This window comes from Venustampulla echinocandica, assembly GCF_003357145.1.
Source record: "Venustampulla echinocandica strain BP 5553 chromosome Unknown scaffold_1, whole genome shotgun sequence".
Taxonomy (NCBI): domain Eukaryota; kingdom Fungi; phylum Ascomycota; class Leotiomycetes; order Helotiales; family Pleuroascaceae; genus Venustampulla; species Venustampulla echinocandica.
The window spans coordinates 2,111,356-2,137,501 of NW_022474206.1; the positions used below are offsets into that span (position 1 = coordinate 2,111,356).

The 26,146-nt window shown below is 50.1% G+C and overlaps 8 protein-coding genes across 8 annotated transcripts; 4 read left to right on the forward strand and 4 right to left on the reverse strand.

The window, feature by feature from the left end:
• Positions 1–1,050: 1,050 nt before the first annotated feature.
• BP5553_03227 (Hypothetical protein) lies at positions 1,051–2,687 on the reverse strand (the record flags this gene model as incomplete). The annotated part of the gene is made up of 2 exons (XM_032011850.1): positions 1,051–2,508; positions 2,595–2,687. The coding sequence occupies 2 exons, from the start codon at positions 2,685–2,687 to the stop codon at positions 1,051–1,053; spliced, it is 1,551 nt and encodes a 516-aa protein (XP_031871543.1).
• Positions 2,688–3,916: 1,229 nt separating this feature from the next.
• On the forward strand, positions 3,917–6,221 carry BP5553_03228 (Protein kinase-like (PK-like); the record flags this gene model as incomplete). The annotated part of the gene is made up of 4 exons (XM_032011851.1): positions 3,917–3,938; positions 4,199–4,342; positions 4,405–5,969; positions 6,018–6,221. The coding sequence occupies 4 exons, from the start codon at positions 3,917–3,919 to the stop codon at positions 6,219–6,221; spliced, it is 1,935 nt and encodes a 644-aa protein (XP_031871544.1).
• A 2,712-nt stretch (positions 6,222–8,933) lies between these two features.
• On the reverse strand, positions 8,934–11,188 carry BP5553_03229 (uncharacterized protein; the record flags this gene model as incomplete). The annotated part of the gene is made up of 3 exons (XM_032011852.1): positions 8,934–9,579; positions 9,624–10,840; positions 10,967–11,188. 3 exons carry the CDS (start codon positions 11,186–11,188, stop codon positions 8,934–8,936), a joined length of 2,085 nt encoding a protein of 694 aa, XP_031871545.1.
• A 3,058-nt stretch (positions 11,189–14,246) lies between these two features.
• Positions 14,247–15,104, reverse strand: BP5553_03230 (uncharacterized protein; the record flags this gene model as incomplete). Its single annotated transcript, XM_032011853.1, has 1 exon — positions 14,247–15,104. The coding sequence occupies one exon, from the start codon at positions 15,102–15,104 to the stop codon at positions 14,247–14,249; it is 858 nt and encodes a 285-aa protein (XP_031871546.1).
• A 336-nt stretch (positions 15,105–15,440) lies between these two features.
• Positions 15,441–17,949, forward strand: BP5553_03231 (Uncharacterized protein; the record flags this gene model as incomplete). The annotated part of the gene is made up of 4 exons (XM_032011854.1): positions 15,441–15,462; positions 15,528–15,614; positions 15,669–17,791; positions 17,857–17,949. 4 exons carry the CDS (start codon positions 15,441–15,443, stop codon positions 17,947–17,949), a joined length of 2,325 nt encoding a protein of 774 aa, XP_031871547.1.
• Positions 17,950–18,443: 494 nt separating this feature from the next.
• BP5553_03232 (FMN-linked oxidoreductase) lies at positions 18,444–19,964 on the forward strand (the record flags this gene model as incomplete). Its single annotated transcript, XM_032011855.1, has 1 exon — positions 18,444–19,964. One exon carries the CDS (start codon positions 18,444–18,446, stop codon positions 19,962–19,964), a length of 1,521 nt encoding a protein of 506 aa, XP_031871548.1.
• Positions 19,965–21,031: 1,067 nt separating this feature from the next.
• On the reverse strand, positions 21,032–22,991 carry BP5553_03233 (uncharacterized protein; the record flags this gene model as incomplete). Its single annotated transcript, XM_032011856.1, has 4 exons — positions 21,032–21,883; positions 21,939–22,150; positions 22,195–22,466; positions 22,519–22,991. The coding sequence occupies 4 exons, from the start codon at positions 22,989–22,991 to the stop codon at positions 21,032–21,034; spliced, it is 1,809 nt and encodes a 602-aa protein (XP_031871549.1).
• A 1,442-nt stretch (positions 22,992–24,433) lies between these two features.
• BP5553_03234 (uncharacterized protein) lies at positions 24,434–25,995 on the forward strand (the record flags this gene model as incomplete). The annotated part of the gene is made up of 2 exons (XM_032011857.1): positions 24,434–25,784; positions 25,841–25,995. 2 exons carry the CDS (start codon positions 24,434–24,436, stop codon positions 25,993–25,995), a joined length of 1,506 nt encoding a protein of 501 aa, XP_031871550.1.
• Positions 25,996–26,146: the final 151 nt, after the last annotated feature.

Genomic DNA, 26,146 nt, shown 5'->3' on the forward strand with positions numbered 1-26,146 from the left:
ATTAGGGGGGGCGGCGGTCACAGCGGTTGAAAATCTGCATACGTGTACGTACCGGTCAATTGAAGTTATACTGTGAGAGCAGGTATTTTGACAGAAGCAACAGAGTGGTAAATTTATGGAAGATGGAGAATGCTACTCTGCTGTCGGAGACTTGAGACAACAATGCAAATGACGTTTCCACCAGTCAGTAACAGCGACCCCACCATTCCTTCGTCCACTGTGGCGTTGCGACACAACAACGCATCACAGCTGCACGGGATGACTGAGCATCGCACATAAAATTACCTAAGATACAGGCAGTAATATTAACATTCCGATAGCTTACACCTAGTGCCGGAAGTAATTGGAATTTAACATCCACTATAGTACAGCACCTAAGGTACAGTACCTGAGTGGTTGGTTATATTTATCCTCTGGAGCTCGCAAGTCGTATGTGCTTTACCTAGGGAATAGTGGGGGTGGGGTTTGGGAACGGTCTCGACCGTGTACCTGAATCAGCTGCTGCCTCATATTATGTTTTGTTTGATCCTCTCTGCTTCTTAGAAATTATTTAGTGATATGTAATGCATACGAGTACTCGAGTAACCTCTGCACGCAGCATGCCGCAAGAAAACATCGAGTGAGGACTGTTGTGTGACGTGTTCCCTTGAGGATAGCCTTCTAGAGGCAAAAGCCGATAGAGTCCTAGCCGGCAGGCATAATATTATAAAACAAAACCACATAGCTTCAGGTCTTGATTAGAATTGCTTGATAGCAAATTGAACTACCGAACCAACGCCTGGAGACTCATCAGGTCTCAATCTAGGACCTTGATAGCCTAGTCTATATATCAGTAGCCTTAGCGCCGTTTCCCACCCATCCAGTAATGCCAGAACTTCGCTCCACCCCATAATAAAGTACGTGTAAATGCTCCTCCACCCATATTTATGCAGAGGCATCTTGTAAGATTCGCCCCCGACTCCGGCCCAGACCAGGGCAGGATATACTGCCAATTCGGCGGAATAAAAGGGCCTCGAAACCAAACGCCATCATTAACCGATACCCCAACCATCAAGCTTTAGCAATCCAACCAGCGTTGACGAAGAAGTCAAAGATGCGGCCAGCCTTCTGGCTATCTACCTTGCACAGCTCCTTCACTTGCTTCTTCTTCAAGGCACCATTCCCCGTGACTGCCTCCTTGATGATACGCTCCTTGAGAACCAGATAGGGCTTGGGCTGGATTCGACACATCTTGCAGAGCTCCATCTCATCGGGAGTAAGCAGATGGAGATCAGGCGCATTTTCTTTGGATAGAGGAAGTGGGTTGATGCCACTGAGGGGCGGTATTTGGTATTTAACCTTGGCGGGAGTGGTGTTGCCATTGGTGTGGCCGTTCGTCAGGACGTTGTTCGTTTTCTCACCCAAAGCAGCCCGTGGTGGATTAAGACTTGCAACCGGACCGGGAGTGAATTCTGGGGCGATGAGTGCGGCCACCCCAGGGGGAGTCTCAACAACAGGAGCTTGCTTCGAGCGTTGGGAGCTGGCCAGGCGCTCACGGTCGAGAGAGCCCATGGGAGCTTTGCTCTGTGCACGCTGAGCCTTTTCAATTTCATACTTCTCGCCACCACGGATTGTCTCGATCTTCACATTTCGCCAATCTTGGAGTTGAGCGATTGCTTGACGGAGATGGAGCTCCCTCATTAGGCCAGAGCAGGTATCCTCGAAATCGTTCTTATTCATCATCCGGGCGAAGGGTTTGGCTTTGTTCATGAGATCCCGCTCCTCCTTTGTACGCTTCTTGTCTATTGCCGCGTTCTTGCGGTATTCGAGGAGGTTATGCTCGAAAATGACCTTTTTTCTCTCTGCACGCTGCGTCAGCCGAGAGTTGTAGATATCCATAACCGTCATCTTGAGCTCCATCTCAGGTTCTAGCTCGCCCGTCCGAGGATTGATGCCGTCGCCAGGATCAAACTGCATCAGCTGTACGGCCTCCTCTGCCTCATTTGCGTATTCCGTCTCGAACTCCAACCGTCCCGGCATATATCCTTGAACCTCATGGCAGGCTGGCACACTTGCCGTCGGCTTCTTCTTTGGCTGAGCGGGTGGGGCATTCTTCTGCTTCTCCTTTCGATCCTCAATTCTCCGCTTCTTTGCTGTCTGGAACTGCTCTCTTGGTACCTGTTCGAGCAGCTCTAGGTCGTACGGGCTTGCGCGCTCAGCCAGAGGGAACTTGGAACTGTTTATATAAGTGTTGATGTAGTGGTCTGCAACCTCCTGTTTGTCCCTGTAGCCGCCGATGTGATCGGCAATATCTGCCCACGACCCAAGGCCATAAATCTCACACCCTTCTAGCAGCAAGAGCTCCTCGTCCGCGCCCCAGTCCTTATCGTAGATGGGAACCGAGTTTTGTTCGATAACGCGGAATGGGTGGGTAGCAGGCTGGTGGTTGTGCGAGGATTCGCAATTGGCAAAGCATTGTACACAGAGGTCGTATTCATTGCAAGCACTATGGGCACATCGGATGCGGACCTGAGCGCGAGAGACCTGTCAGCATCTGGACATTGCAGCCAACAACGACCTCATATTATCCGAGCACGAAAACGCAGGAGGCTTACAGTAGACGTTATATCAGCAGAGCAGACATCGCAGACATACTTCACGCCTCCCTCGCCGCCGCGGGTGGCGGTCTTCTTGCGGATGACGCCCATATCGTCGATGGATTCTGGGGTTTGGGGGACCGGGAGAATCACGGGTTGATGATGGTCCACGAACTCTGACTGCGGTTCCCCATGGGGGATGTTGCTGTGGCGTATGCTTGCACGTGACCGTCCATTCAGTGGCGCCTCAGGTGCGGTGATTGCCCAGGGCGGTTCAAAGGCTGAGGGGATTCACAAGATACAAGGCAAAAGCTAAAGGAAATGCCCTGAATGTCTACTGAAGTTCACTTTGAGTTGTCCCTATCCCACCTATGGAGTTTCGGGGTCCAGGATGCTAGGTACCTCTACGTAGTACCAGTTGCAGTCCGCTGCTGTCCAGAGCCGTAGGCCAGATTCGGTACGTAGCGCGAATAGGTAGAGTAAAGTAAAGTACATTAAGTACCAGGTATGAGCATAGGTAGGTATGAAGTACGAGGTGTCTAAGGTAGAGTATGTAAGGCCTAAGGTAAGGTAGGTATGTACCGTAGTCATTAGGTCTGTAGGGACTTCGTACCCTAGGGTAGGGTAGGTATAGTCACCAACGTACCTGGAACTTGAACCGCGGGTAGCTGAACTTCAAACCCTAATTAATACCAGGCGTGTTCCGCACTTCGTCGCAATAGCACAGTCCCCTTTCTCGCCACTCGAGAACGTAGGACTTATTATTGCCTCTTGTGTTATTACTCTAGGCCTACAGGGTTGCTGGCGCCCCTTTGTCGGCTGGAAGCAGTGGAAGCTGAGCCACAACTTTCATACGAAGCCAAGTACGTACTCGCAGCCACCTGGGACTATCCTCGTATTGCTTCTCAGCAATTCGCAATTCGCAAACCGCAATTCTTCGATCGCGCCGTCGCTGTGGTTGTCGTGTGCCCAAACTTACATCAATCAATCATCCTCGGCCTACTTCCTACTTTGTAGCTAGATAGGAAACGCACACCTAAAACCCGCCCAGAACCCTCAAGCCTCTCTCCGCTCGTCGAAGTACCAGGTACCTCCTCCGTTCTAGCACCTCCACCTCCTTTTGGCGGGGCAACAGCAGCAGCGTCGCCGTACCACACTACTTCGCGCACTGCGACGTACAAGGGTTGTTCACCGCACTGCACTTGAGCGACGAGGGGGCCGCTGGAGCGATTACCAACTTATCATCATCATTATCTTCATATCAAACCTCCAAGCCGCAAACCTCAACACCTCTCCCCCTCTCCATTCGCTCTCCACATTCCTTCCACCACTACGCCAACATGTCGTGGAAACTGACCAAGAGTGAGTCCCCATCCCCATCCTCATCCCCATCCTCATCCCCATCCATATCCACATCCACATCCACGCCTATCTCCATATTCACCAGCGTCGACTCCTGCTGTGAAGTGAAGTGACCGTGGCTGTGCCGCCGCTCGCCCGTCTCGCCCGTCTCGCCGGCCTCGTCGCTGGGAGGTGAACGGTGCACAGTCGGTTGCCGGTTGGGATCGATCATATCTCTATATAATATATCAATGTGCAACTGCTGATATGTTGAGATCTAGAGCTCAAGGAGACCCATCTTGGTCCTCTTGCCAACACCTTCTCCCGATCTCCATCCACCGCAACAATCACACCAGAGTCCGCGAAGGACGAGAAATCGAGCTTAGCAGGCAGCACTCCTGCCCCTACAAACGACAATGGTATAGGTATGTGTAAATCTATGTTGTATGAACGCTGGGCAGATTTGTGCTGTGCTGACACCCCCCAGCTGCGTCCGAAATCATAGCTGCCCAGCCCCAATCGCAACCACGACCGGGTATTTTGATCGTCACGTTGCACGAAGGTACTGGTTTCTCTCTGCCAGAGCAATACAAAACCTCTCTTAGTTCACACCAACAAAACTCTCTTTCCCAGGGCAATGGATTTGGAGTGGCTGGATCCGTACGGCCAGGCTCATCTCAACAACAGGGCAGCGTCGCCGGCTCCTATTCTACCAACGCGAGGCCACAAACATCGGGCGGTGGGTTTGGCGCAGTCCCTATGAACCACGGTCGAATCTCATCCAAGTACCTCCCATACGCTCTGCTGGATTTCGATAAGTTGCAGGTGTTCGTAAACGCTGTCTCAGGAACTCCCGAGAACCCCCTATGGGCGGGAGACAACACTCAATACAAATTCGATGTATCTCGAGTAACAGAACTCGCAGTCCATCTCTACCTACGAAATCCGAATGCACCTCCCGGGTCCGGACGAAGTCAAGATATCTTTCTTGGGGTAACACGCATCAATCCCCGTTTCGAGGAAGCCCATAAATACGTTGAGGATCCCAAGTTGAGCAAGAAGGACAAAGAGAAGGCGGCTGCAGAATGGCAATCCAAAGAAAAGGCTCTGGGCCAGGCGGGGACCGATTGGCTGGATGTAACGTATGGGACCGGCAAGATCCGAATTGGCGTCGAGTACATTGAGAACAGAACGAGATCATTAAAGATCGAAGGTTTCGACCTGCTGAAGGTTGTTGGCAAAGGCAGCTTCGGAAAGGTTATGCAGGTAAAGAAAAAGGATACCCAACGGATCTATGCCCTGAAAACGATTCGAAAAGCGCATATTATCTCCCGGTCGGAAGTCGCACATACATTGGCGGAACGATCTGTCCTTTCACAAATTAACAACCCCTTTATCGTACCTCTCAAATTTACATTCCAGTCACCTGAGAAGCTCTACTTTGTTTTGGCATTCGTCAACGGAGGGGAGTTGTTCCATCATCTCCAAAAGGAGCAACGCTTCGATATCAATCGCTCCAGATTTTATACTGCAGAACTTCTCTGTGCGCTCGAGTGTTTACATGGTTTCAACGTTATTTACCGAGATTTGAAGCCTGAGAATATTCTACTAGATTATTCTGGACACATTGCTCTGTGCGATTTCGGCCTATGTAAGCTGGACATGAAGGATGAGGACCGCACGAACACATTTTGTGGCACGCCCGAATACCTTGCTCCCGAGCTGTTGCTAGGTCAGGGTTATACAAAGACCGTCGACTGGTGGACTCTTGGTGTTCTTCTCTATGAGATGTTGACGGGCCTACCCCCTTTCTATGACGAGAATACCAATGAGATGTACCGAAAGATTTTGTCAGAGCCTCTCCATTTCCCTGGGCCGGAGATTGTGCCACCTTCCGCGAAGGATCTTCTCACTAAGCTCCTCAACCGCAAACCCGACCAACGATTGGGAGCCAATGGTGCATCCGAGATTAAGGCACACCCCTTCTTCCACAGCATTGACTGGCGGAAGCTTCTTCAGCGAAAATACGAGCCGACCTTCAAGCCCAATGTGGTATGTATCCTGTTTCTCCATTTACGATATTCTGCTGACAATCTATAGACTGGTGCCACTGATACGAAGAACTTTGATGAGGAGTTCACGAAAGAATTTCCCGCCGATTCGCTTGTTGAAGGGCCAATGTTGTCACAAACCATGCAACAACAATTCACGGGATGGTCATACAACCGTCCTGTTGCAGGTTTGGGCGATGGAGGTGGCAGTATCAAGGACCCCTCATTCGTTGGAAGTATAACAGATAGATGAGCGCCCAGCCAGAGTCATGGGCCTACGACAGTCATGACGGTACGAGGTGTCGGCAGATGAGAGGAGCATTGCATTTTGTTTTGATGCCGGGGCGGTAGTGCTTTGAACCCGCCAGATCTGCACGGCGATAGGATGTAGCAGGAGTGATTTCAATAGGAGACCGGGCTTTTCTTCTTCAGTATCAAGGCGTTGGCCGGTGGATTCATGATCGATCTTTTCCGTGGCAACCGGCAACAAACGGACGTACTAGGTAGCTGCTTCACCATAGAATTCCAGGCTTTGCTAGCTGTCATTCAAATCCCAAATACAAAGAAGTGCTCGATGCATCCCAATGTTTTGTCTTTCGGCCCTTGCCACCTTGCCCTCGTAAGCAAGCCATCCATACTGTGCCAACGCTTCTTGTACTGCATTAGTTGGTGCACAGAGGCCCTAGTTTCCTATAATTCCTGGTTCTCAAATGCGTTCCACCAAGGTGCCTTTATCATTGCCTCCATAATCTCATTTTTAAACTAGCCCTGCTGTTTAAATTGGCCTGCGATTGGCAATATGTCTTGCCCCTAGAGTCTGGTGGCTATAAAGTTTGGCCATGCCGTTTTGTCGCAGCCTATCCTTCTTTTCTGAGCATATTGTTCCTCTTCCTAGGCACATTGTCGAGATAACAGTGTGCATCACAGTTCACTAGTAAGCCGTGGTTCTTCGGGCAATTTCTGTTCTATTTTAGAGTTGTTAAACAAGAGGTAGGGCAGGTATCGTGTGGGCAAGATACAGTGGGAAAAAATCATGGGTATTTTTGCATAGCAATTGTAAATGTGTGATTGTTTTCACATTGTTTTGTAAGGCTCCAATTGAATTGGACAATCCACAAACGTAGAAGCCATTCTCCACCAAAATGGGAAAGTGTCCTTCTTTGATACCCTGCATGTAGCGACGAACTATACTCGCCCGTGCCACCTAGACAAGCATCGAAACCCTTATGAGTATGATGCTGCATAGGAAGATATTCCTGGTCATAGATGAAATGCAACGAAAAGAATCAGCCATGGGAGGGACAGCGTTGAGGAAGAGTCTACCAAACTCTCGACGGTCACTGTGTCTCAAGCATGCTCAGCGGGACAGAGCTAATTCTGACCTTATTTATCGGGGGACTAAACTAAGAAGTACTTGGGACGACAACTCTCAAGGCAGATTTTATTTGGATGGTGGCCGATGCCACTGCCTAGTTAGTAGTAGAGCGTGCAGATAGCTAGTTCCGTATGCAGTGCAGCTACAATCCCCTGTATATAATACAATTGGAAGATAAGAAAGCAGCGAAAAACTCTTTGGGCAATTTTCTGTATATACAGAGTACAGTATAACATTTTGCCGTGACCATGTGTGACATAAGGATGATAGCCCGCCGTCATACTAGGTACCTAGATGTACGAAGGTACTACCTTAGGTGGGTAGGTAGGCACACAGGTACCTACGTAGTTTGAGAGGCGAAAAGCGCAGGGACTGGAGACCACAAGCACATCAGAAATTCATAACAAACGCGTTACAGCGGCTATGATAACCCTCTCAGCTGGGCAACATGGCTACAAAGCGAATACCCGTTTATATTGAGTACATGTACATACATACAAGTCAACATTGCTGCACATGTATCTCTAGGTACCTACGCACATCATCGTAGGCTTGTATTAGCCACTCACGGCACTCTAAGTCAAGCTATTATTCCTTTACGTTACTTCGTACTTCGTACTCTGTACGTCATTCACACTCGAGTCTCTTGTCGTTGAGAGAAGCTCGGAGGAGGCGTAAACTAGCCAATCACATCCGCCGCTCCAGAAAATAGCGTGACAACACTCCTTATATCGGGACGATGACCGCCTCCGCGATCAAGCAAACATGTTATATACTTGATATATTCCCAGCACAGAGCAGACTTGGAGCCCATCCGAAAGGCCTATCACTGCGGTCAATATATTGCGATGCCAGTCAAGCCGTCACCACTGCCACCTCAGCAACATGGTATGTTACGGTGTCGAAACCCCTTCATTCGAAAGTTCGCCCCTGAACAACCCTCAGAATTAGAAGCGTCCCGAGGAAATAGAAAGGCTATGGATGGTGACGCAATGCCTGGATACACCAGATAAATGCTGCCGTCTGATGGATGTTTGCTTCACGAGTGCCGTTTGGTGTAGGTGCTTGCGGAGCGCATGAGCGACCGTAGGCTACCTCCGACGATCCACCCAATCGATCACTTCCATCCACACCCACCTTCATAAAGGTACGGAAGCAGCTCATATTCACATCTTTGCGATCCGTTGATACTAGGTGGCATCTCCGAACGGGGATAGGGTAATCCTATGGTACTGTATCGTCCGAAGGATTAGCGCTAGAATTGACTAGACTTCCCTACCTCGAACGGGACAGATATGGCTTATGCACTTGGACCACTTTTACGCAGTCTTCAAGAAAACGAAATGATGGAAGGCTGGCAGAGGTCTGGCTTTATTTTGATAGTATTTTGTGTCGTCGTCAAAAATTGTTCTCGCAATATAGGGGGGAGCACCGAGTCTAAGAGAAGTGCTGGGATTGTCCACCATAGAAAACAAATGCTTCCAGCGCTAATAGAAACAGCCTTTCCCCACGAACAGCAGCCTCCAAACCACTCCGTCGAAATCCACACAAATCGGCGCGAAGAAAGGGCTGCTGGGATGCCTGGGCACCTTAGTTTGAATTGAGTAGATTATGGATCTGCATGAGGCCTTGCGTACCCTTTTCCTCCCCGGACTGCACATTGCTCCCCGAAAAAAAAGATATCGACTCCACAAAGCCGAAAGATGGCCCCTCAGTGGCCCAGCCTGCAGAGAAATTCGGGGCGTATCTGGCCTGGATGTCTTTGATGGGTTGGACATATCTCGGCCTAGAACATGCATCAATGATATCATCCATTCGGTATATGCGTTGGGATTGACGCGGCGACATAATTTCGTCTAGATCTGGGGATAGTCGAATCGAACATTCGGAGGCAGTCTGCTTCAGCATCTCCTGCAGAGGGCCTGCCACTTGAAATCCTGGAAGGGATTCCATCAAGGCATCCATCCCGAAATGTATGGCCTCAGGACCATCCTTGCTCCCACCCTCCTTGCCTCCAGGGAAAAATCGAGCAATGACGTCGGTCAAATGAAGCACCGCAAACATCTGTAGGACCGGCTGATACCGGCAAGTGTATTGTGTTCGATAGTGTTCATCAAAGAGGTAAAGTCCCTGCTGGGCATGGTTCCAAATCACTTCCTCCACCATGGACGTCGGAAACCCCCCCAAGTCAAGCAATGGACGAAGGAGCTGAACGACTGCATTCGAGTATAAGATGCTACACAGTTAGCACGACCCGACAGTGTATACATATTGACATACAGGAGAGAGAGCACGTGAGGAAGTGCCTGACTGGTATTGTTTTCGACATCTCCTAGCACCTTCGGAAGGTCTTCCCGCCATGATATGAATCTGCTATACTGTTGCAAAACTTGTTGTGCCGAGACTACCGAACTCTGTTGGGAGTACATCATCGTAGCAACATCCTGAACGATTTCCATCAATTTCGACTTTTCTCTATTGGATGTTGCTAGCAATCCTGGCCATGCGGGGCATTGATCGTTTATATAGCGGTAGAAGTACCATTTGGCGTCGTCGAGTTTCAAATCGATTTCTGTAATCCACTCATCAGGCACATAGCTGATAACGGCCGGGACTTGGCAGGTCGCCAGTGCCCATTCGCTGCATCCATTAGTGTGGCCCAGCAGAGCGAGGAGAGGATGTACTGACACATTGAGGTTTTGAACACCGTGGATAGTGTCCCTCCAAACTTCTATAAAACCTTCAGTCTCTTCGTACGCGACATTGCCTAGACTGCTGACTGCCAGCCCGAGATAGGCTGAAGCGCGCAAGCTCTGCGCGCGGGCACAGTCAACCAGGAACATGACTGCAAGCGATTGTACTGCGGTTATGCTAAAGTCTTCGGCATCGAGATTGATACGTACTGCATCGGTGAAGTCCTCACCTAGTTGTTCAAAATCTGCCGGGCCGCCGTCTGCCGCAGTATGGAGATGGCAAGCCATGGCACAAATCGCGTTCACTAGAATGGAGGAGCAGTAGGTCCCTGACTGGCGTTTGTAGCTGTTGACGAAGTGGCCTTCGCTGAACAGCGTATGTACCGGGTGGACCCAGGCAAAGTACAGTTGGAATAGGTGGTCTAAAATCGCCGAGTCAGACGTCACAGTAGTCCATCTAAAAGGGGCGGCTATGCCTCCCATTTCAAGATCTGGCGGCTGGAGACCAGAATTCTGCGACACTTCGGGCGAATAGCTCTCGGGGTCGTCGAAATGGGTAGAGCGGCCCAGCCAGTCGCCGATACTTTCATATGTTTCTCCATTCTTAAGTCGTTCCAGGATCTCGGGCAACTTCTCGTCCGTTGATAATGCTTGAAGAATCTGCTCGCTCAAACTGTCCTTTCTCTCGAGTTCCTTTATCTGTTTCACTAGGTCCTCCTTTGCATGTTTTATATGCACTTTGTAGACACATTCCGAGGTTTCTACTCGGGATGCACATCTCTTGCACGGTTTTCTGCCATCGCACTGTAAAGAGTCAGTCGCGGACGTGGAGTTGGCGTTGTGCCTTGAGAACAGTTGCACTGCACACAGTACCTAGGTACTCTACGCAGGTCCAATGCTAGGATCCCCTGTTAGGAGACGAACACACACCTTTGCTCGAGCTTTTTTGCAGTTCACGCAAGCGTTACGTGTTACTGAGTCTGGGACTCGCCGGCGTTTGGAGGATGAGATGCTACTATCACCCGTGTTGTCGTCGTGGGTACGGCTGAGGTCAAGCCCCGTATTCTCGGATGTGGGTTGGCTCGGGTTACTCGTATGGCTGGTTGACGCACTGCTGCCTCCAAACGATGGGCGGATCTTGCGAAAAGACATTCTCAGGATTTATTTTTGACCATGAACACGGGCCACATTTGAGACTAGAGTCTTGGGTGAACATATACAGTAGAGCCAGACTTAAAGAGTCGCTTGCTGGACCTGTTGGCTGTTTGAGGCGTAGAAAGCGAGGGCTGTGAACAAATAAGGAATAAGATAGAGTATCATAGACTATTTGAATTCGAGTCGTTAGGAGGATCTTCAACTCGGGGTCTACAAATGGGCGTTCATGTAATGGTGGCTGCTGTTTTGGGGAGCAATATCACAAATTGCTGACTCCAGACACCGTATCGAAAGAAGATGCTCTGTTAGTTTTATAGAAACAAGATCCGCATTCCTAATGATGACGTCCTTGATGAAATAGATTGACCCAGACCGCTCCCATACAGCACTCGCCCTGCTTATAACAAGGTCGGGCAGCGCCTCTCACAACCCGACGCAGTAGTGACTCGTGATGTGGAAATCCGAATTTCAGGAGGCTTCTGCGAGTGCAAGGTATGACCAAGATCTAGGATATAAAATAGCTGAGCACACGATGACTCGGCGTCTATGTATGGACACGACGAGGACTGAAGGAATAGGAAGATTGCCACAACACCCTCGACCAAAGCTCGAATCATACATGAATGGCGACTCGGTTGATCGCTGTCAAGACGGCAGGCCGTTCCTCCACAAGCAAAACTTGGGGCCAAGTGTTCCCGGTTTGTTTACCAAGGACGATCTTGGAATGGATCCCAGTGGATCTCAAGTCCGCTCTAACCATCAAATCCAGTAATCATAAAACCATCGAGATTCGGAGGAGGGTCCGGTCCCGATAACCTAGGCCCAGTCTGGTTTCACTAGCACTAGCACTGAGAAGCTTTATGTGCTCTGGATAAGAATCTATGTGCACCATTTATAGTGCTGTACTAGCTTGAAACTACCAGGGTGTTTAAGCTGGCTATTTGTTTGAGAGGTAAGGTTATCTTATCTTCCACCTACAGTGAAGTGCAATAAGTTTGAACAACCCCCCTTGCTAGCGTTCCGATACTTACTTACTTTCAGGGCGGCAGTATTCAAAATACGCACCTCAGCTACCCTAAAGTAACCACATCAACAGGGGGGGGGGTTCAAACTTTTTGCACCCACTGTACCTGTCTCTTATACACATCTTCACTGTACAAAACACGAGTAAAGCTTATATTTTACTACTCTACTGGCCATATCTTGCCGATGAACGGCGGACCGTGCCGTCATAGGAAATGTAGAACTCCATGTACCTCTGCCAACGCAGAGCAACGGTAGATGGGAAACGGTTTCTAGCTGTTAACTCGGCTAACTGTACTGAAGTATCTACCGGAAGATATTAAACCTATACCTTGGTCCCCAATGGGCCAGATCTAGAATTCCTCTCCAGCTCAAATAGTTTTTGGCCTTGTGATTGATTACCTGAATTCACCAATTAGCACTTCATGTGACCGGATGTAGCCTCCGCTCCACTGACGAGGCCAATGATGTTGTTTTGTTACAGTGCCGCACACTGCATACGGATTCTTTCCGACACTACCTGCCGGCCTAGAGAGGCAACTCCGAGGGGCGAGAAAAGGACGACCAGGCTGAAACTTCTTTGCCACATAACTAACTACTACCCTTGATCCGACAGCTACCAAGCTGGCAGAGGCGACGAGAAGGCGATTGAGAATCGGACAAATGGGGGAAAATCTTGGCCAGCTTGGAATGCCCGCAATGGGGAGGACAAACCCGGACTAATTCGTGTGTACCCCAAGGGGTTATGGATCATAATTGGCCCTCTTACTTCTAATTAAGTGGCGATATTGAAAATTGTCCACGCCCATCACTGCTTTTGTTGAGGCAGTGACAGGATACTGGCACTACTATACTGTCTTTTCCCATTCTCGCATGGAAGCCATAGGGACTGCTGGCAAGTCCTGCTCGGGCCCATGCTGTGCAGTACACGTAGTTTGTTACTTTTTCCACACTCCACTCAAAGCTACCGAAGACTTTCAAGTCCGGGTATATGGCTAGCACTCTCATTTCTAGAACCGAAGTCTTCCTTTATTAGTACGCGTCTCAAAGCATCTTTTACGTTCGGCAAGAGCCATATCTTGGTGCTTAGTGGGCTAGTCATTTATAATTGCTATTTTCTATTGATTTCTTGGAGCTTTCTTGGAACTTATTGTCGGTCGAAAAAATCAAGGGCTCATATCCTAGCACTGCAAGCATCATCAGCTGTAGTGACACCCTGCATCCGGGGCGTTGGGAAATCTAGAGCGTGTTTGGGGCTTATTGGTTATTGGGGGGAACGATGGTTGACCATGTGTTTTATCATTTTATGCCTGCCTATGGGGCTTGTGTTGGGGTTTTGAAGGGTACTGATGTGGGACCCCCTGTTTTGGAAACCAGGTCCAGTGAGGGCGTGGACGAGAATCCAGGAATTGGGAAAGATTGAAACAGGAGACGAGGGATTCGAAATGAGATCTACTGTGTTGCCGATTGGTTAGTGATGGGTACAATGCGTCATAGGGGGGAAACGGCTTTTCGAAAGAGCTTTCACGGAGCTGTTGATCTACAGCTATGTTCACACCCAGGCAGATTCCCTTCCACTTCTACCAACCGCCGATAACTACCTCTATGTACTTACAAGTAGGGTCAACTTTTGACCGCTAGTAGGACCAGCCGTCATCGATCGCCCTCCGCACACACGTAGGTTAACATTCATATCCCCTTTCCGCCCACATTTCCACAACTTTAATAGTGGCAGGATTTCTGTAGCTTCACCTTCGCATAATCACATCGTAGCTGCCATCATGCCGCTATTGAGCTAGATCTAGTGTCACAAAGCCCAGCCAGCCTGCAGGGGGAAATATAAAGCGCTATATGAATGGCAATCTTAGCTCAAGTGTTTCTGGCATTATGAAACTAGCATGGAATTTAAACGGAGATTGTATCCATATAAAGCCAGTCCCATCCATTTCTATTTCTTGTGTAATTGTTTTAACATATACACTTATAATACAAGCAACTCTCCCTTCGCTTTCCCCGTATTCTGTCAGCCGTGCTACCACCCCTGCCTTTTTAGCTGATTAACCCGCGCAACAGTCGCCGTGAATCCCTCCTTGAACCTCTTCCTCCACCTATCCCTTCTCAATCTCTTTCGCTTCAGCCCCCCTCTCTCATGGAACCGCTGCTTAAGCGATTCGTGTCTGACTCTATTCTGTGCGCAACTAATATCTACCATCCGAAACGCTCTGCCCACATCAACATCTGCACCGACAGATACTGACCGCCCTGTGCTGGGATTCAGCCTCATAGGTTGCCTGGGAATGGGGCCAGGTATGAAGGAATTCATCTCTTCCAAATCGATGGTTGAGTAGAGTTCGCGCTCTTCTGTCGTTGCGAGACCCCTAGAAGGGGGGGGGGTTGAGTTTAGAGGATCCAGCATTCGGCTTATATCAATCTCGCTGCGGTATGCCTGAGGAGCTGCTCGATTGAAACTTTTTAGCATGTCTGAAGCGGAGCTATTGGAGAATGGGTTCGTCCTGTGCACGGCTGAATTCTTCGTACTGGACCAGAGAGAGCTTGAGAGAGAGCTTAGATCAGATCTGCTATCTTCCTTTGCTTGGGTTTGATCTCGTTCAGTGTCGGTGGATGATGAAGAGCCATCCTCGTTTGAGGAGCTTTTTGCGCTTTCGGATTGGGGCGGCGGAGGTGGAAAGGCTGTGGATTGGGGCCCGAGAGCAAGGTTTCGGGATCCTGTCATGAAGGTCCGGCGGAATTTAGATGGACGTGAAGTTGCGTGTTTACAACGCAATTGGCGTTGTGCTGCCCATCGTGCAGTGCTGGCCGGGATGAGGAAGGTCGTCAGCGGCGAGGAATTGGAGCGTAGCAGGATATCTGCTGCTCTTCGAACCTCCATTATACCGCCTGTACTCAATCAGCGCCTGAAATGGGGGGTTGCGATGGTTATGACTATCGCACTTACTTTCTAGTTTCTGTTGTTGTTGAAGATGTGGTTGAATACGATTTCGGACTTCTAGGGAGCTTTTAACGCTAAACCGTAAATGGTCATTCCGTGCTGGGATCTAAATCTGAGAGGAGCTTTCGCGACGAACAAGAACAAACATAGACCCGGTATGCGCCAACTTGATGACCTCTTCCTTTACCTTTGAATCCTTCAGACTACGAACATATCTTCGTATATAAAACTGAGAATAAACTTTTCACCTCCGCATTACCTTGAATTAGTTTCGCCATGTCCTATAATCCGTATGGAGGTGAGCCGGCCCTGCCTTGCCCCCTCTATAAAGACCTAGAACGAGATGCTAATATTAATGGCAAGCCCCTCCTTTTGGGCGGCCTCCAGGATTTGGATCATTCCCAGGCCAGAGCGGATCTCCGCCTGGCATGGGGCCTCCACCGGGAATGGGTAGGTGTTTCTCTGCCTTCTTCATTGACATGGACCATGCTAACTGCTCTATAGGTCCCCCGCCAGGCATGTCAGCACCAGGTACAGCTCCTCCTCCAGGTGTGCAGCAAGCCAACAGTGCTCAGGCTAGTCGACCGAGCGGACTCCCAGCCAGTTTCCAAGGCCCTCCCAATATGCCCAACATCAACTTTTCTGCTCCTGTAATCCGACTAGGCACTGGCCCTTCGAAACCGACAATACCGAGCGCAGGCGGTGCGGGAGGGAGGAGAGAAAGTCAGGACCCAATGTCTGCAGGTGGGAGGGCGGGATTGGGTCCTGATAGAGGGGTGGAGGCTCAACGACAGGCGTTGAGAGACAGTATGATGTCTCTCGTTCCCCCTACTAAAGAGGACATTGTGCGTACGATATTTATTGGGGGTATTACGGAAGGTGTTGATGGGGATGAAGGCATTGAGCGTATACTCTGCACAGCCGGGAGATTACGAAGATGGGATAGAGCTGTGGGCGCCGATGGCAAGCAATGCTCATTTGGATTTGCACAATATGATGATCCAGAAGGCTTAGCGACGGCGGTGGAGGTCCTCAAGGATATTGAGATTCCGTTGAAGAAGCAGACGCCGAGCACTGGGGCAAAGAATGATGATGACGAGGAAAAGGAAATTGAGAAATCGAAGCTCCTTGTTTTCGTGGACGACAATTCACTCAATTACTTGGAGAACTATCAATCGAATCGAGGAGACGACCCTGCTGCGGAACAATCGAAACTGGACGTTGCACGAGCCAATCTTAAGGGCATTCTCTACGAGCTTTTTCACCCCCCGATGTTTGTTAAGATGGAAGAAGGAGCGGAGGATACACCAATGCAGGATGCAGATGGGAACAGAGATGACGTTGAAGTGGTTAATATACCGTTAGCTGTTGATGATGAACTTGCGGACATCCCAGCAGAGATGCGAGAGACGGTTGCGCAGGAGATTACCGCGTTTCGAGACCGCAGCAATCGAAGGGATATGGAGCGTCTTAAGCGGGAGGAGGAGATGGAAGCATTGGAACGGCAGCGCAATGGAGCACCGCGACCTTCGCGTCTAGCTTCACCTGGTACTCAGATCCCCAATGGACCCGCCGGTGGTACGAATAATATCCCCCTCGGCCCTCGAGGCGTCCTAAACGCGCCCTCAGGACCTAAATCACAGGGTTCCCAAATTCCTCGTGACTATCAGAAAGGGGTCGCATTTATTAACGGGAGCGGTATTCATGGAGCTGCGAGTGGAGATGTTTGGATTAACCGCGAAGAGGAAGACGACTCTGCAAGCGATGAAGAGCTCGAACGGCGACGGAAATCTAAGAAAGAGGCCGACCTGGAAAAACAACATCTTGACCAAGAACGCCGATGGCTTAATCGTGAACGCTCACGTACAGCTGCTGTGCAGCGCGAGAAGGAGCGTGAAGATGAAGATGTTTCCAAGGCCAAGGCTGTAAGGGAAAAGATGGCCCAACGTCTACGAGATTGGGATGATGACCTTGAAGCCTCCCGCAAGGTAGAGGAATACTACGCTGATCGGAGCATGTGGATTCGTAACCGGGCTGTCTTCCGCACCCGCGAAGCAGCCGCAGATGAAAGAGATCGTGTTACAGAACAACGGGAACGGCAGCGAGAAATGGCAGACAAGGAGCAAGCCCGCGGGATGGCAGATTCATTCTTGGAGCGGCAAGCCGAGGAACTGGAGTCTCGATCTGGAGGACGCGCTCAACAACCGTTTAAGCTATCACTTGGCGCCGCTGCGCAGAAAGCTCAGAAAGCCGCCCCCCCTCGCCGGACCGTTGCTGAAGTTGAAGGTCTTCTCGAGGATGAGGAAGATGCTGACAAGGTATCGAAACGGACTCTTATCCCCATCAAATTTGACCCGTCAACCGTAGTAGCAGCGCTCTCGGATGAAGAACGTGACCAAGCTGTTAGACAGCTTGCCGCTGAGATACCCAACGACAAGGATGGTCTTTGGAGTTGGGAAGTTAGGTGGGAATTTGTTGATGATGCCATCATTGACAAACTACGACCTTTTGTGGAGAAGAAGATCATGGAATACCTAGGGGTGCAGGAGCAGTTACTTGTCGAGGTGGTTGAAGAGCATATTCGCACCAGAGGCAAACCGCAGGATTTGGTGGAGCAATTAGAGGGGGTAAGTCATCCATTCGCACTTTTCTCCCCGTCTTGTTTTAACGCATGTACTAATGTGGGTTGTAGGCGTTGGACGAAGAAGCTGAGGCCTTGGTGAAGAAACTGTGGAGGATGCTTATCTTCTTTTCTGAGAGTGAGAAGAGAGGCCTTTCAGCTTAGCGGACTTGATGAGACTTGGTTCGAGGAGGAAGGCACTCAGTTACTTGCCTAAGTAAGCAGTTTGTATGATATGAGATGATGCAACGAGCCGCGTAAGCCGGCCAATATATCAATATCAATGCCAATTAATATATGGGCCTCGATGATTTCAGACCGACACATGCCAAGTTCGGGTACACTACTACACTACTGATACCGAGGGATGAATATAATATATAATATGATAAAGATAAAGCATTGGATGTAACTTCAAATGACCCAATAGACCATGCTTCAGTCGCGGTGTTGAGTTGCGGAGGCCATCATATTGTGTTGCTAACTGTGCGGTACTCTAGGCACATGTACCTAGGGGAGTTGGCGTTGTTGTGTTGAAGTCCCACTTGGCGGGGAGTGCTTGGCACTCCGAGTCCTCAAACGAATTGTTCAACTGAACGTCGCCCTCGCTCATCCACAAACCATTGCGAGCCAGCACCTCATGAATCCCTTTCCTTAACATGCCGTACTCGTCCCTGCGCCTTCTGCGCACCCCGAAATATCCAATTCGAAGTATCCTTCTTTCACAGTCACGGCCAATTGCCCCACGGATATCCATCCGGTCTGCGCGCCCCGCGTCTACGTCTACGTCTACGACAGCTGGAGATGCTGGCTCCGCTGGCCGCCGACTCAAGAACGCGCTTTACGGCACCTCCCTATCCCTCTTCGCTGTCTTCACATACCTCTACATCACCGATACGCGAGCTAGCGTCCATCAATGGCTGGTGGTGCCCGCTGTAAGATGGGTCTATCCAGACGCTGAAGACGCACATCATGCTGGGACCAAAGCGCTAAAAGCTCTTTATTCGTTTGGTGTCCACCCTCGAGAGCGTGATTCAAAAGCACGCGATGCGAAGGACGTCGATTTGGGCATCACAGTCTTCGGGCAAAGCCTACAAAATCCAATTGGTACTTCTGCGGGCATCGACAAGCTGGCCGAAATTCCAGACGCATTGTTAGCACTGGGTCCTGCAATTGTGGAGGTTGGAGGAGCAACGGCGCATCCCCAAGATGGCAACCCTAGGCCGAGAGTCTTCCGATTGCCGAGCCAGAAAGCGCTCATTAATCGATACGGTTTGAACTCTCGGGGCGCGGACGACATGGCTATGCGACTGCGGGAACGAGTACGCCTCTTTGCATATCACAATGGCTATGGGGTTGGACCCGAGGCGGAGGAACTAGTACTCAATGGCGAGGCGGGAGTCCCTCCTGGGAGTTTAGTTGAGGGGAAGATGCTGGCCGTGCAGGTTGCAAAAAATAAATCTACGAAGGATGAGGATATCGAGGCTGTGAAGAGAGACTATGTCTATTGCGTAGAGAGGCTAGCTCCTTACGCAGACATATTGGTGGTTAATGTCAGCAGCCCAAATACCCCCGGCTTGAGGACTCTGCAGAGGGTTGAGCCTCTTACGCGGATTCTCGAAGCGGTTGTTGGTGCCGCACGGAGTGTGAACAGGAAGACAAGCCCAAAGGTGATGGTTAAGGTATCCCCAGATGAGGATCAGGATGAACAAATCGAGGGCATTGTTGAAGCAATTTGGAGGAGTGGAGTCGATGGAGTCATTGTTGGAAATACCACAAACCGGCGGGACCACATCCCAAACGATGTAAACTTGCCAGCAAAGGAGAGGCAAGCACTGAACGAACAAGGCGGTTTCTCAGGCCCCCACATGTTTAAGAGGACGCTGGCGCTAGTGAAAAGGTACCGGCATCTCTTAGACCAAGGTCCTCCCCGACATGAAAATAACCACGGACCCGTGAACCAACCCATGGCCATCGAGGATAATGCCGCAGGTGGCCAGCACATCCCAAACTCTCCTGAGAAGGTTGAATCAGCCAAAGCGCCCGCTACAACACCAGAGGGAGCTCGACAAGAGCAAAAAGTCATATTTGCCACTGGCGGTATAACAAATGGCCAACAGGCACTTGAGGTACTGAATGCAGGCGCCAGCGTTGCGCAGATCTACACGGCTTTAATGTAAGTCATGTTCCGGACTCATCTTTCCCTTTTTCCAAGTCTATTGTCTCGCTCCCTATATAAGTATACCATCTACTGTTTTCAGCCGTCCTAGGTAGTGCTGACTTTCCGATTCTGCATAGATATGGAGGTGTTGGAACGGTGTCAAGAATAAAAAAAGAGATAAAGGAAGAAATACTGAAAAATTAGAACATCGGATGGCGCAATGTGTACGCATATGTATTAGCACAATACTATAGACGAGAGGGTTATTCTAAAGAATGATGATCGTTGCTGACGTTGTCTACGGCTTTGAAACCATTTGCCTTTAGCTCATCTCGCTCTGCCGCAAACGTTCATCCTCTCAGCCTCCTCCCATTTATGATATACTGTCGCTGCCCCCCCTGGGGCTAGACCTGAACGCCTAGCATTAACGAGCCGAGCTGGAAGGGGTTATATGGGCAACCAAGGCTAGCGATTGCATCTTCAAAATTCTAGGCCTAACTATCATGTTAAACGGACTTATCATGAACACCTTCGGAGACCTTGCACATTCCCTATTCCCCAGATCAAGGTGTAGTGACATGCTTTGCGTCCCATACCTCCATTAGGTAAGAATACCTTCGGAGTAAATCGGCAGCAGTTCTGTTAACTCGAAATCAAGGTTTTGAAGCTATTTTTTGGTTACCTCAAATTCTCCCTGTCCATCTAAGGAATACTTGTGCTATTCGACTTACCAGGGCCGAACAATATCCGAATGATCTCCGAAGCTCTGGCCCTCAAAGCACCCAACGAAGTACAAGCAACATTGAAATTCCAACAGAAGGGGAAAGCAACTTCTTAGATCTTTCATCAATCTTTTCAAATTAATTACATCTAACTTATCACTCATATTATACAGGTCGTGCCGATAAATTTTCAACTCAATAATACGCTGCTGTCCTCGCTGATATGCGGTTGCCTTCCACGAACACTTCCCAATCCCTAATGGATACGCCTGATATTACCACATAGGCCCTAAAGCTATACAAGCACCTTGCGCCGAATAATACGCCACTGTCACCGCACCACGCTATGAATATAATGTGACGATTACCAAGGAAAAGACAACGAACTCAAGGGCTTTCTGAGAGGTCTTGGACACCACCACAAGTCATCTAGTACCATCGCGGGGTTGTCAAGAGCTTCCTCTATGTACCTTTCCTCGGTGTATGCGTCAGTGAAGTAGTCATAATCGGCGAGGTTGGTAATAGTGGTACCCTTCCACAGCTTGACAGTGACATACAGGATTATCACGAGTGGGATGGCCATGAAAGACGCAAAGAAAGACTGAGCACGCGACCGGGGTGTCATATCCTGATATCCCACAGGAAATATCGCACTGAGGAACTGCACAAATATTATGAAGATGTTGCAGACCAGGCCGACCCAAGAGCCCACGACCCCTAGCGGTGATCTAAATGGAAGAGTGTCCAAGTCCCTCTCATGGATTGCCAATGCCCGCCGAAACCGCAAATGTGTCACACAAATCAGCGTCCATGACATGATAGATGATAGACCACACAACGCAAGTAGCCACATGAACACGGTGTTTTCCTGACGAAGCTCGGCCAGGTAGGCGAGCAGCCCGAATCCAAATGCAAGATAGAGACACCGAAGCGGCCTCCCCATCGTGTCAACGTAGGCAAATGCCTGTGGCGCCAACCCTGCATCGGCTAGGGCGTTCAGAACTCTCGAAGACCCGTAGACCGAAGAGTTAGCGACTGAGAGGACAGTGACTAGAATGACGGCGTTCAAAATAGATGGTGCCACGGGTATTCCTGCGTTCTTGACGGCGATAACGAAGGGCGAGGCTGACGAATTATTAGTGCCCGCGTTGCTTATGAGAAGAGGGTCGTTGTAGGGAACAAGTAGACCGATGAGGGAGATTGAGGTGATGTAGAACTGCATGGGGCGACGAACATTAGTGAGAGTGGCAATGTGTTGTTATTGCACTTACAATTCCGATGCGCCAAAACACTTTCCGGACGGCTTTAGGCATATCTCTCCTTGGGTTTTCTTGCTCGGCGGCTGTCAAGCCTACCATTTCACTACCAGCAAATGCAAACGCTGCCGTCACCAGGACGCTGCAAAACCCCCACCAGCCATTGTTTACAGCACCTGGGTTGTACCAATGGGAAGTCCCTATCGCCTTTCCACCAAACCCAAGACCTGCGTCGATGAGAATGCCTAGTATTCTATGTTGGTTGTTAAACGGAAATTGTCATTGATATGAGAGGCCCCGGTAGGAGCTGGAAGAGCTGGGAGTACTTGCATGAAACCGACAACTGCAACCACCTTCATGACGCTCAGAGCAGCTTCTACGTTAGCGAACCCCGTCACGCCAGAGATATTGATGATGGCAAGGCCCGCAAGAAACAGCGTGATCCACGCGGACCGGTGTCGAAGCGGTTCCCCCCAGTATTGGAGCGTGATCGACGAGGCGATCAACTCGAGAGGCAACGTTATCAGCCACTGGAAGGCATAGCTACGATCCGTCAGTATGGCCGACTCCAATTTTCTAGGAGAATTAAACCCACTTCCACCCTATAGCAGCACCCCAGGCCTCGTCAAGAAATATTCTGGAATGCTCAACAAAACCCCCTGGATATGGTAGCAAAGTGGCCATTTCGCCTAGTGCGAAAGCAGTAGGGCAAAGAGTAAAGCCTACAAATGCAAAGGCTAGGAGGAGTGGTATCGGTCCTCCAGTTGCAAGTCCTTGGCCTGCACCGATAAAAAGCCCGGTCCCTATTGCACTACCAAGAGCAATCAACTGACTGTGGTAGGCTTTAAGGCTTTTGTCAAGCGCAAGTGAAAGCTCGGCTTCGGGGCTGGTCTTGAAACTATTCCAGCCATAACGTGCTCGGAGGAATTGGCCGATGTTAGATTGGCTGGGTGCATTTTGGCTTTCGATGCTCTCCTGCGACGCGTCACGAAGCGTTGGATTCTGCAATTTTATCGAGTTGGGGCTGTGTTCTGGCTGGTGGTTTCCTTCGTTCGCTGGTGGAAACATTATGTCTGGAGATGACGAAGTGGTGACTCGAAGGCTACTCATGAAGTTGCCTATAGAAGAAATACCCAACAACCAGTCTCCAGTCAAAGATTTTGCTTTGCAAGAGGAGGAATCACTGATGCAATATAGCAATGAGCTGAAAGAGGAAAACGGTCCAAAAGGGATTACCAAGTAATGTGAGCCTCATGTCTTGGCCCCGCCCAAACCTATTTCGAGTCGAGCGCATACAGAAGTGAGAGACCCCTGGTAGAGAATGATTGGAAGATATGAGGGGGGTCGAAAATCGAAAGGCAGCCGCCACCAGATGCAAGTCACGAAAGCGCTCTGTTCGCATTGCAAACTACACCATAACTAACGTACCTAGGTAGGTATAAAAAACAGTCCTAGGGATTACCAGACCATGAGCTTTCTTGAATGCCACCATCATTAACTATATCCCGACTCCGATATACTACTTACTGATGTGCATGCCAGAGCTGGAGGAGATACAGTACAGCCGTGGCTGCAATGGCCCTGGCAGCTCCAAACCATCCAAACTATGCATCCCAACTTGCGTGGTCTAGATCTCCGGACCAGACTGCTCCGGTGCTGCCAGCCAGTCAATAAACAATAAAGGTATCGGAGACAGCCGCACTCCAATAAATGACATCTGAGCCCATTTGGAGGGCGCGCAATATGTATTGGTGTTCTGCTCCCGCGCCCCGCGGCCCATATTTACTTTTGATACGCCAGCCCGACCAAGCTTTCTCAGCCTCATCAAGCCTCCATTCTTCGTCCTGTCTTCGCCTACTGTAGCATCAGCAATCTACCTCCCTAAGGGGTTGACTTGCTCGGCCGCGGATTGAAGGTCGAGTCTGCCTGGTGGACGGGCAAGCCGGCCAATGAAGCTCTTCTTCCTCAGCCTGGTTCTATCACGCGGTTGCACGCCGAGAATGGAGGAATGGGGTTTGGATGCTAGAGACATTGCGCTCCGGCCGCGTCACTGTCGGTATTCAACTTTTCAAGGCTTAAGTTTTAGGAAGCTGGGGGGCCCCGACTTTGTCAGTTGGTCGCGGCGTATGTAGGAAGTCGGCCCCATATGAAGGCTTTGTGCTGGACTCAGCTGGAGCCAGTCACACTTTTGATGGACACCTGGGACGACACCCAGAACTCACTCGTACAGTATGCACTCCGTCTCCGGAGGAGATGCTGCATTTGGGGGAAGCTGGAAGTCTGCAGCAACCGCCAGCCCCTCCCAACCACGACCACACGCTCGCCCTGGGCAACTAAGGCTGAGCGCTCGTCCCAAGTCTTGTCTTCTCCTTCATCGGCGGCAGCTCTTGTTGCCATTCCTTCCTTACTGTTGCTTCACCTAGCTCATCCCCATCATCTCTTTTGAATTTTGACGGTTTTCATCCACTCCGGGGCCATTTTCTGGTGCAACACGGGATCCAACATGCGATATGGCTACTCGGTTGCTGAAAGGTCGCATGAAAGCTCCCACTAGGCGAGGAACTGAAAGCGACTCCTCAAAGAAACGAGATGGCCCTTCTCGTCGAGACCGACCTTCTCAGCTATCTAATATTTATCGCGACGCTCTAAGTGAGAGCAATGTGATGGTGCCGACTTCTCAGCCTGTGCTGGTGCAGCGCTCGCAGTCCCTGGACCACGGCACCAACCCCACGAATAGCCATATGTACCGCGAGCAGCCATACCAACCCTCCTATTCACCTCGTGCCACTACCTATGACCGCTCTAGCAGTTACAGCGGCGTTCAAGTCGCGGCAAAAGTAGGCCCAGCGACACCTCCTCCTTATGAGAGATCAAACAACGCCCTTGCAGATCTCACCAACTGGCAGGCTGGTCCTGCGAATGGGCAGCCCCGCCAGGGTTATGAGTATGGGACGCCATATAACGACCAAGGCCCAAACCTGTTCGGCCCGCCTGTGGGCCAGTATATCCAACCAAATCATGTCTATCTTGATAATAACGTCGAGAAGGAATTTTATCGGCATGACAACGGGGGGGATAGTTATGCCCGTCCCGTCGAACTTGGGCACGACTATCCGAACGACCGCTATGATTGTCCCAGTGGAGGGAATCCCCTTCGCGACCTACAGGATGAGAAACGAGATTGGAGATCCACAAGCATTAGCGCAGATTGCCATGCAGAATCCTCAGCAACTGGTGGGATTCCGTCTCCCAACAGCTCTTTCAGACCGGCTACCACCAAGGACTCCATGACAGGCATAAACGCCCACCGATCATTGTCGCAGTCTGTAAATGCTGACATTGGAGGATATAAACATGACTACGATCAGGCCACGGATCTAAACCTCCGGGCGTCATATCAAAGGTTTAATGTAAGCCCAACCACTCTCCAAATCTTGCACGTTTGCTTACGGCGTCGACAGGAGAATCTTGCCTACGAGCGGGAGGTCGATGTATGGCAAGATAACCCATCTATTCAGCGGCCCATCCGGCTAAACTTTAGGACCTTATTATTCGATACTCAATGCCGAGAATCCAACTGGGTTTCGATTAAAATAGTTCAAGAGCTCAGGGCCGAAGTTCGCAATTTACCTACTAGTGCAACGTTTCTCGGGTTCAACGGCCAGGTAATGGCCGCAACCCAGGAAGCTTCGCTCTCCTTCAAAAACAGCCAGGGCGGGTCCACTTACACGGCTAAATTTCTCGTTTCTGCAGATGAGGCAGTACCTTTCGATATGGTCCTTGGGGCAGATGACTGCAGAAAATTCAACATCATATCTGCGCCAACGTTCTTGGCACTTGTTCCTTTGAAACGGACGAAGGGTAAGGCTCATGTAGACGGTTTGCTATGCTAAGAAACACATGTTGACATTTTATAGCGGAGAAAGCGGCGCTGCCGAAACTAATAGCGGAGCAGGAAGCTATAGCAAAGGAGCACGAACGCCGAAGAAAGCAGCAGGAAAATATAAGGGCAGCTCGAAGCAGAGGGCTATATCGCGATGCTCAAAGTAGTAAGGGCAGCGGATATTTATGATCATCACAATGGAAAGCCTAGGGGTGGCATATTTTCATTACTCGTTTGCTACGGAAGCAATTTTTTCAGGTTGATATTTGTTTTCAGGCAATGGTTCATGAAAGGCCCGAGAGCTATTCTTGTTTTGATATAGGCGAGGCGTTCGGTATGA